The 10,955-nt window shown below is 36.5% G+C and overlaps 1 protein-coding gene across 3 annotated transcripts in view; it reads left to right on the top strand.

Annotated features, from left to right (window-relative positions):
* The first annotated feature begins 6,346 nt into the window (after positions 1 to 6,346).
* Positions 6,347 to 10,955, top strand: part of LOC148863110 (uncharacterized) — a 53,539-nt gene continuing 48,930 nt past the window's right edge. For 2 of the 3 annotated variants that reach the window (XM_088975376.1, XM_088975374.1), the window contains exons 1-2: positions 6,506 to 6,848; positions 7,003 to 7,119. In XM_088975376.1, coding sequence (XP_088831502.1) covers positions 6,582 to 6,848; positions 7,003 to 7,119 — 384 coding nt within the window. In that variant the 5' untranslated portion in view covers positions 6,506 to 6,581. Of the gene's footprint in view, positions 6,849 to 7,002; positions 7,120 to 10,955 lie in introns of all 3 variants that reach the window. The other variant, XM_088975375.1, reaches the window with a different exon arrangement.

Genomic DNA, 10,955 nt, shown 5'->3' with positions numbered 1-10,955 from the left:
AACTGTTAATATTTTTGTAAATGTTTGGATGGTTGATAAAGAAAATTAGAAGGCACTCAAAAAGGCATTTATTTCTTTTTTAAATGTCACTCAACAATTAATTAATAGTAAGTACTGGATTGTCATGTTTTGGAAAGTTCAGATATTAAATTGTCACATTTTTAAGTTTAGGGACCCAAGTGACACTAAATTGTCGAATTTTGGAGTTCAGGACAATAATTTGGAGTATTACTTTACTTTTCAGTCTTAAATTGGAGGCGTGTTTGAAGTATTCAAGGATATATTTGGTTGCAGTGTGATTTTATTTTCACTACTACAAATGCTTGGGAGTGCAAATGAAAATAATGCAAACTCTAGTTTCAAAGCATTGATATGTATCGAATCGGAGCCTTCCCAACATGCACCCACATGGGGTGTTTTGGGTTGGCAAGTGGTTCACGGGGTAGACCGGCCCCTTTAAACTAGATTAAAAAAAATATACCGATTCAGGTTGATACACTCTATCGGTGTATCGCCCCCTCTATCGATACTTTGAACATTGGTTTTAGGTTTCACTTAATTTTGTTTCAGGTCTTATTTTACTTTATTTTTACTTCAATTAAACAAAATAAGATAAATTTTAAAATAAAAATAAATCATAATTTGCATTAAAATCATTTACACTACCATAACTTTGCATCAATGCAAATAAATTTGCATCTCCACCAAACACAGCCCAAGGGACTTTCTCTTCGAGACACGTTTAACGGATGTTGAGTTGGAGTAAACCCTGCAACCGGCTGAAATGACAATTCTCTAAAAATAAACATAAAGGTAAACTTTCAACCTTGAATTCGAAAACCTTCCATTCTATCTCAACCCTCTTCTAAAATCTGAGCTCTCTTTGCAGAAATCATCGCAAGAATTTGTTAGGATGGACCCAGTGGTCGTAGTTTTCTAAAAATACAACAAAAAACTTCCATTGAAAATGGCGTGCTAAGGACGAAGAACACTCGATGTTGTTTACAAACAGCGTTCCATTCTGCAACAATGAAGTTCATACGTTGGTTCTTCTTGATCAGGTTTCTCATGGCAAGTATATGGGTTCAATTCATGTGCTTTTGCTTGAGGGCTATGGATTCACTAGAAATACAAATAGTCAAGTGCAATTACTGAATTACAGAAGAAATAAAAACTGTTTTTTCGGATAACTTTTCCGCTGCTGCTTTGATGTCCTGCTTCCTTGACATCATTTATCAAGATGATGGAGTGCAGAAGAAGCACATGAAACAAGGGCTAGCAGAAATATGGTATATGGATTTATATGGGTGTAGCTATGGGGGTACTTATCTGCCTTTCTGAAATGTTTCGAATATGTTACATTTTAAACAAATTGACAAAGTATACGAGACATTCGCCAACTGGTCCAACGATCGATACAGGACAACTGAACGCAATTTGCTTCTTGTAAAAGTCTAGTGACTCCATCAACGCTCGACGATGGAGTCATATGTGATGGGTGAGTATTAGTATTAGTTTGTTAGGAATCATGCAATAGCCAACTCAGTTCAAAGAAACACAACGCAGAGATCATTGAATATCCTAGCGTTGTTCGTGCTGCCATGTTTTGCGGCGGGGAGTGCGTACAAACGGTACAAGATATGGTGGTACAGCTCCAGGGCCACTCAAATCCCTTTCTTGGGTAACGTTTGAGTGATGCCTTGGCATGTAGAGCTGTGCTCGTGACTCTACCGGATCTCCATCTTCTTCCTCGTCTGCACTTCCGCCTCATCTGCTACCTCCATCTTCTTAGCATGTGGGTTTTGTGTTGAAAGAGCATCCAAGGCAACTGTGTTTTATTTTTATAACAAAGAAAAATGTTTTTAGAACTTTGTCATTTCAGCCAGTTGGAAGTTTTCGGGTAACGCATCAAAAATCCCTGAGTCTAAACGCACGGATCCGAACAACTTTGAGGTCGCAGAAGTATTCTACTACCACGGTCATAGAGGACGCGAACTCCAAACTTCCACAAGTTAAGCAGCAATGCTGCATTTAACGGCGGCAATAAAGCTGGTGTTTGGCATCCATGTCATTATTTCATACCCGCTTTTCTCAAAAAACATTGCTGTACCTGTATTGGATGCGGATCTGTTGCACTGTTTTCTAAGAAAATGACGCCTTTTCAAATCCACATTATCCAATGGTTCAAATGATGCCACATTGGTACCATGCTATGGTACTGTTGGCAGCACTAGTCCCAAAAATGAGAAAACACCACTTTTGACATTTTCTCATACCTCGCATTCCCAAATTCTAAGTTGTGGTCATTTTCTGGAACAATGCTCCTGTTTTTTTCTTATGTGGTGTCGATGTTGAGCTGTTTTCTGGGACAATGGCATCTATGCCAAACACCACCAAAGTGATCGTATTAGCCTCATAGATTTGACACGTGTGACGAGGTATTGTTCTCAAGCCCTAAATAAAACTTTGATTATTTTTCTATCCAAAAAAAAATCTTCTCTACCGAACAAAATCTTCTCAACCAATGTGCTTCATGATAATTAACAAGTTTTAACACATTAGCTATGTTCCTTAATGATTATATTCCATTTTTGGTAATGGAAGCTTAGGCCCCATTTGGCTCGTAGGAATAAGGGTCAGAATTGAAATGGATTATTTCTATTCAAATTGTTTGGTTGGATGGAATTGGAATTCCATTCCCATTCTTTTTGGAATGACATTCTCCTATTTGAAGGAATGACCATTCACAACCCCTCCCTTAAGAATGAAATCTCATTCTGGTGACTCCCATTTTCATTTATATTCATGTTTGAACCAAACAAATTATGGGAATAGATCATTCTGATTCCAATTGCAAACCATTGCAAATACAAATGTACACATTACAAATAATAAAGATTTAGAAATACAAACTGGGCCAAAGGTTCTAGTTATCTTCTCTTTTATGCCCCACCACTAGAAAAACATAGTTATAACTTATAAGTACTGATTGTGTACTTCATGAGTATATATGTAACTTCAGTATTTATTTTTAATTGGGGCAATTTGTTAACAGTTGAATATTTTGATTTGAAACCCTTATTACTCTGTCGACTAAAACTAAAGTTGAGCCCGCATCTGCTGGTCCTTGGACCAATATTTTGCTAGTCCTCGCTAATAGAAAACCTCCACGCAGCCGAGTGGTGAGGTCATCTTCCATGGGATTGTAAACCCTCCCCCCAACTTGTAACCTGTGAGCTTTGGCAACCATTGAGTGGTGATGATAACTCATACCGACGGTAATGTAATCTTCGTCGAAAAACAAGAAAGTTTCCACTGTTATTTTCTCCGGCATAATTAGCTATATCTCCCTTCATCATCTTCTTCTTCTTCCATGGGTCCACGGTAAACCCTCCCCCAAACTTTCTCTACCATAATCAGCTTCTCTTCTTCTACTACCAGATGTTAGAGTTGTATAAAAGCAAACAAGTTATTAAAAGAGAAACCAAGTCTACGTTTGCTGGGCTCATGCCACAGATAGAACCATACTTAACAAATCACAAAAAAATCCACATTAATCACATGGATTTAAATTAACTTCAACCAATAGACCGATATTAGAGTTATTCATGCTTTACCACTACCAAAGAGTATGAAGTTCATAGGTCATTGTTTGAGTTATTGTCGCCGTCCAAACTATTTTTATTATTATATTTTTTTCAAATGGTTGTCACAGGCCAGTTCCGAAGTTCACGGTTGATAGATAGGGAGAAGGGTAAAAAGGGTTTTCAGAGGTTCATCAGTTTTTGGGAAGAAAAAGACCTTGTTGGTTTTGTAAACCAACAATAGGTCTTAATAAAATTGAAATATCATTTGGAGTCCAATATTGTTGTTAGTCTGGACTCCCGTCAAATTTCAATTAAAGGGGGGGTCAGGCTACGTGGAGGTTTTCTATTGGTGGTGACTAACAAGATGTTGATTCAAGGGATTAGGAGATGCGGACTCATTTAACTACATCTTGAAAGTTTTGCTATTTTAATTGTTTTAACAACTAGGGGGTATTAGACAACATAGTTAATTTTGCTTGTTGAAAATACAAATAACTGCTACATGAACAAAATTGTTTTTGTTGATGTGGTGGTTGTTTTTCTTTTTAAAAATAAATTCAACCATGTTCTAAAACAACCCCCATAAAAGATAAAGTTTTTTGTTCAACAACTTCATGTTAACAAATGGCGATCATAGCACAGACATTATTCTTTGGGCCTTATTAGTAGATATATAATTTTGTTAATGTAGTAGTTGAATTTGTTTTTAAAACAAAACTAACCATATTATCAAACAACCACTAAAAGACAGAGTAATATATTAGTGGCCATTGTTGAGTAGTTACATTATTGTTTGAGCCACATTAGTAGACGCATCGTATAATTCTCATGTCATGCTTACACTGGGAAAGGAAACATTTTGATGAGAAAGCTATAAAAAAAAGTTGTGTTTTATCTCCATAGTCTTGGAGTTAGGGGTGGCAATGAGCCGAGTTTTTTATGACCTATTCGAGCTCGGCTCGTGAAAAGTTCGACTCGGCTCAGTTTCAACCAAACTCGAGCTCGAGCCTATTAGAGTTCGGCTCGTGAGGCTTGTGAGTCGGCTCGAATATATATATATATATATGATAGATATTTAATATATATAATAAAATTATAGAAAATAATATATATATTATAATTATTAATTATTATAATTCTTATTTTTAAAATACCAAATAAAAAATATCTTTATATATAGTTTTTTATTTTTATAAAATATTTTTTCTCAAAATCGAGTTCAAGCTCGAGCCTAGTAGAACAGTCTCAAGCCAAGCTCGAGCCTCGTATTATTCGACTCGGCTCGGCTCGAATCCACCCTTACTTGGAGCCATTCATTATTTATCTATAATCTATAATATCTATAAAAGTATGAATAGATGTGGTTGCCTTCTGGAATTTTCACTAAACTAAAAATACTACATCTTTAAGGTTTTGAATTAAAGAATGAGCAATGGCAAATATATAATTTTGTTTTATCATTTAATTCTTATCATGAAATGACTCTTCTTTCTCATTGAATGCTTGTTACAAAAAAAGACACAAAACTCCTTAATTTTTGTTCATAATTGCAAAATAAGTAAAATGTTATTTAACATTCCCATGTAATACTTATTAGGGAAAATACACAAAAATCCATCTTTTTGTTCAATGATTTGAAAACAAACAATGGTAATTGTTGAAACCTCCCTTGAAGTTTTTGATTGTTGCCCAAACCTCCCCTAAAGTTAGGTAATTATAATCACCTACCCTAAACTTCTTGACACAGTTGCAAGTAGACCCCCTTTGTAAAACCCTCTAACAAGATGCATGAATATGTCCAGAATACCCATGTAATTACAAATGAATATCCACTTAAAGATTATTTCAGTTCACTTGCACCATAGATATAATTCAAATAAATTTGAAGACCAAAACAAATATCAATGCCAATCTATAAAACCTGATAATTACCATTTTGCTTGAAGCAAGCAACAGAAGACGCTCAACCCATGCATCAATGGCAGTTTTCCAGTTATCAACCTGCTTTGGATCAACTGGTTCTCTGAAAGATTCAAATAAAAGCCCATGGGTCTTGATTGCTGAAACCACTATAGATAGCTCTGAAGGTCTAGGAAATGGGTGTTTCTCGTCAGGGAGATGGTTTATTATTAGTGAACGTAGCAACCGAGGTTTCAGACTAATATCGTACATGTTCTGAAAGTGCTTGAAGGCCGCCATTGGAGAAAAAATATTCTGACGTGCTGAGTCCATAAAACAGACACACACAATAGAGTTAGAACTACGAACTAATGGAAATGTTATCAACAAGAAAAAAAAATAGTTTAAAGTTGTAATTTTACGGATTAGGGTAATTATAAAAAAAGATTATAAATTATAAAAAAAATTTAGAAAATAAGTATTTTAGTCAAAAGCAAATATATGGATATTTTAGACATTTTGTGCTAGAAGATGCAACGGTGTCAAAAATTTAATGGAACAAATTTTCATGATTGAAGACATTTTCCAGTAGCATATTCTTCAAGAGTTGGGATCAAGTTCCAACACTATGAGATGTTCATAATGTACTGAATCTCTCGTCTTCTGAATGCAACAACTAGGGTGGGAATTCGATATTCTGGATGGGGGTGATCTGATCTTAATTATCCGTTTCATTCCAAAGATTCGAACAGGATGATCCGAATTCGATCAAATAGGATCGGATATCGGATCTGATCCACTTGCACCCTAGCGGTGGGATTTTTTCATTTATTTTATTTTTTTTGGGTGGAACGGGAATTGGGATTTCAGCTGTTGCCAGGGTCTTGGGGGTTGCGGGTACGGGCCTATGGTGTCGGACTACCCCCATTGTGTAACCGGGAGGTTCACGAAGGAACAACGTGTCAACGGCTAAACCTAAACCCCTTCAGGGTTTAAAGAGAAAAAACCACGGTCCATCTGCTTTAGTTCGTAGTTCGAACTCCATTGTGTGTGTCTGTTTTACGGACTCAGCACGTCAGAATATTTTTTTCTCCAATGGCGGCCTTCAAGCACTTTCAGAACATGTACGATATTAGTCTGAAACCTCGGTTGCTACGTTCACTAATAAGAGACCATCTCCCTGACGAGAAACACCCATTTCCTAGACCTTCAGAGCTATCTATAGTGGTTTCAGCAATCAAGACCCATGGGCTTTTATTTGAATCTTGCAGAGAACCAGTTGATCCAAAGCAGGTTGATAACTGGAAAACTGCCATTGATGCATGGGTTGAGCGTCTTCTGTTGCTTGCTTCAAGCAAAATGGTAATTATCAGGACATTTTTAAGAACTATTTATGTGTTTAGTTTCCCTTGCGTATTGGTTGTCTGGTGATAAAGTTTGAAGGCCCTTGCTTTTGCTTCTGGCTAAGAAATCACTTGGATATTTAGTTATTTATGCATATCTTTTGGTGTTATAGCCAGACAAATGCTGGGCAGGAATCTGTTTGCTAGGTCTGACTTGTCAGGATTGCAGCTCCGATCGTTTTTTGGCATCATACTCTGTTTGGTTTCAGAAGCTCGTTGCACAAATTCAGGTTTTATAGATTGGCATTGATATTTGTTTTCGTCTTCAATTTTTTTTGAATTATATCTATGGTGCAAGTGAACTGAAATAACCTTTAAGTGGATATTCGTTTGTAAGTTCTCATGCTTCAAGGGCTTAGCTTATTGGAATCCATGGACTAGAAGGTTCAATGTTTTGGTCAGCATTGGTGTCTCAGCAGAGTTACCTCCATTTCATGGGTATTGAGAAAATTGGCCCTCATTAGAAAAGTAAATATAAAGAAATAAATCATAGATAGTAGAGTTGATAATCAAACAATATTTTTGTATTGGTGTTGATAATCAGACAGCATCCGTATTCCTTAACAGGCATTACTTGTTAGTATTTGGCTTTGATTGATGAGGAGGTTTTTAAGGTTTGTGTAAATTAAACCATAACTTGGTAGAATTTCATCAATGATGCAAATCAGATCATATCAAAGTAAATATTAATTACCAACTAAATCGGTTCTAACATTCTTTGTGTGGCAGCTCTAAGGATCTGTCTTCATTAAAATTCCATGTAGGTGCAAACAGTCCTTGGCAAACAGTACAAGGAATTGGGGCCAAACTGAGACATGAGAAGTTCAATCAAGATCAGGTTTTTAGAAGGACATTTAGGTAAACCTGTTGCATTTGTCTCATAGCTGTAAGAATATGTTATAGTCTATACAAGTACTAACTACTAAGATCCTAAAATCAAAATGTATTCTTCACTCTTTTTATAACAAAACATGAATTTTTAATACAAAAAGGAAAGGGATACAGGGGCTAAAATATTACTCCAGCAAATATACACCTTATAACTCTGCACATTGCTTTTTAACTCTTGTATAGCTCATCCCCATTGTGAATGGAGTTGGCTGACCTAGGCTTTAATTGGAAGGATTTTTCACCTTGGATGTCTTTTTTCTAGTAAATGGCCCTGGATGCCATTGATCAAAAGGAAAAGCAATGATAATTTTACATAGCAAGCCATGATTTTCTTTAATAAGCTTTTCAGGAATTCTCATCTGTTGAGTGAGGTTCCTTTCATCTGAGTGGCCACCCACCACTATACACTCAGAACTGAAACTCTAAGGCTATGTTTGGTTTGAAGGAAAAGGTAGGGAAAGGAAAGGAAACATAGGGAAACCTATACAAGGTTTGCAAAGGTTTTCCTAAATTTCCCTTTCTTTCCCTACTTTTTCCTTCAAACCAAACACAGCTTAAAAGAATGTTGATGACCCGTACTCTTGAAGTAAAGGGAAGACCTCTAGTTTTGATGGAGTGAGTTTCCTATTCCAGTGGCACTGAAGAACTGCAGATCCATCTATAATCTCCAACACCCCCCTTAAAGAAAAGAGAAAAAGAAGAACCTGAGGCATCAGGTTTTTATGTCAGCATTTCACAATGATGGCATTCAGTGGGAGGAAGTCTAACAAAGTAGGACCTCCTCAACTCTGGAAGTTTTATGGATGCCGGTATTCATTCTCTTAAAATCAAGTCTATTGGGTGCTCTATGAAAATTTCCACCATCTTTAACTATTAAATAAATATGACAGTGATCAAGTCAAATACTCCTTTTAGATATTCTTTCTGAGGAAACTCCAATAACTTATTTTCTCCCAAATATTCCATAATATGGTTTGGATGGAGATCTTTATATGATCTACAGTTCAGGTTTATTTATATCAACGAAACCGATACTCTCGGGTTGACCAGCAGGCCAACCGAAACTGACTGTAAAAGAAAGAAAACAGATTAAAAATTTTATTTGCAATTTGGTCAGTTTAATGGGTTAACTGACTAATACATTGCCTTTGAACTTTGATTGGTTACCCCCTTTGGAAGGGGTTGTAAAGTTGAACTTTGATGGGAGCAGTCAAGGCAATCCAGGACCTTTGGGTATAGGAGGGATCTTGAGGAATAAGGATAGCAACATTCTGTCCTTATTTTCAGGTCCAGTGGGTTATGGAGACTCTACAAGGGCTGAACTGCTAGCTGCAGTACAAGGACTACAGATTGCCAACCAACTTGGAGTGACTAATTTGATAGTCGAGGGAGACTCTAAGGTGATAATGGGATGGTTGTCGGATCTGGATACTGTTGTTTGGGGCTACAGGGATATCATCAAAAAAGTCAAATGGCTCACAAGAACCATGCTAGTTAGATTTCAGTTGGTTAGTAGATCGGCCAATGCCACAGCAGATTCTCTAGCTAAACAAGGGGCTCCAAGGGATTCTTTGTTTTGTCTACTTTGTAACTGTAATCTGAGAAGAGTTGGGTTAAGAACCACACTTAAGGGGAGGTAACACCTCTTGCCTCCTCTTAGAGTGCTTGTACTATTTCTATCTTTGTTTAATAAAACACAACTCATTCATAAAAAAAAATTCACATGTCCCATCACCTTTTTGGGTTTTGTGTGAAGAAAGAAAGGGATGATACACTTTGGCTTCTGTGTGGAGAGAGAGAGGGCAAAATGTTTAATTTGTAACAGCTGAAGCCTTGAAAAAGGTAAGATTAACAGTCTGAGAGTATTTAATGATGATACACTTTGGCTTCTGTGTGGAGAGAGAGAGGGCAAAATGTTTAATTTGTAACAGCTGAAGCCTTGAAAAAGGTAAGATTAACAGTCTGAGAGTATTTAATGATGATACACTTTGGCTTCTGTGTGGAGAGAGAGAGGGCAAAATGTTTAATTTGTAACAGCTGAAGCCTTGAAAAAGGTAAGATTAACAGTCTGAGAGTATTTAATGATGATACCTTTCACCTGATAAACTGGCTTATTCAATGATTATAATAGTTGAAGTCAGGTAATTTTAAAAAGGTCAAAGTGTGATACTCATATCCACATCAGTTCTCATTAACATTCATATGTTGGTCCGGTTGCAGGTTTATATACACATAACCCGCAACTGAATTGATCCATCAGGTTTTAATGCTTATTGAGCCGAAACTGACCGGTTATTTTTTAAAACTGACCATCTCAGGTCGAGTCGGTCCGGTCTGGTTTGGTCGGCATGAAAAAAATTGCGAACAGCCCCAATGGGCCTAATGATGTGTGGTCATCAGGTTTTGGGCATATTTGAACATTGGCAAATGGCAACACAATCTTTTGCCATTAATACCCAGCATTGTAAACTAGGGATGACTTATCCTGGGGAAAATCAATTTACAAATACATTTAGAAAGTAACTAATTATTTACTAATATAAATGCATTTTGCAAATAGATTTCAAACCAACTTCGGAACCAATTGCTAGTAGATTTAGGTATCCATCAGAGAAGTCATTTCCTAGTATTCACCGTCTGAAAGAGTAAACAGATCCTATTATCACTTGCCCCAATCCCATCATCAAACTCCAACATACCGAGATATTGATCTTGGAAGGATTTCACTGCCTGGCATATCAAAAGCAAACAATTCTGAGATCTAACAGAGTATCATTATTAAGTTTAAGGGTTATATGTATTGATGAAAAAAAAGTTTTAGGATTATAAACAACAATCCAGATAATCCACTGCATATAAAAAAAATCCACATACTCCACAAATCATAAAGTCTAGGAGTTATCTTGGAGTGGTCCAGTTCAATGTTTCATAAGCACCCACACTGCAGTTGAGACAAACTACTCCTTCCCTTAAGGCAGCATAAGCGTCTCAACCTTGTCAAGATAAACTGCCCAAGTTTATCCACTGGAGCGCTATCTTTATCTTTTTGCATAACCTTGTATGTTCCTCATGTACACTATTACACCTTTTGTTCAAATCTAACATTACTTACACAGTTAAAGAAAATAGGAAATAAGAAACATTATTCTTCAATCTGAGCCAGCTTCTGAGTTAT

The sequence above is a fragment of the Nelumbo lutea genome, chromosome 3 (genome assembly GCF_056320005.1).
Source record: "Nelumbo lutea isolate HS-2025 chromosome 3, American lotus-T2T, whole genome shotgun sequence".
Lineage (NCBI taxonomy): Eukaryota > Viridiplantae > Streptophyta > Magnoliopsida > Proteales > Nelumbonaceae > Nelumbo > Nelumbo lutea.
This window is presented reverse-complemented; position numbering and strand designations above follow the sequence as displayed.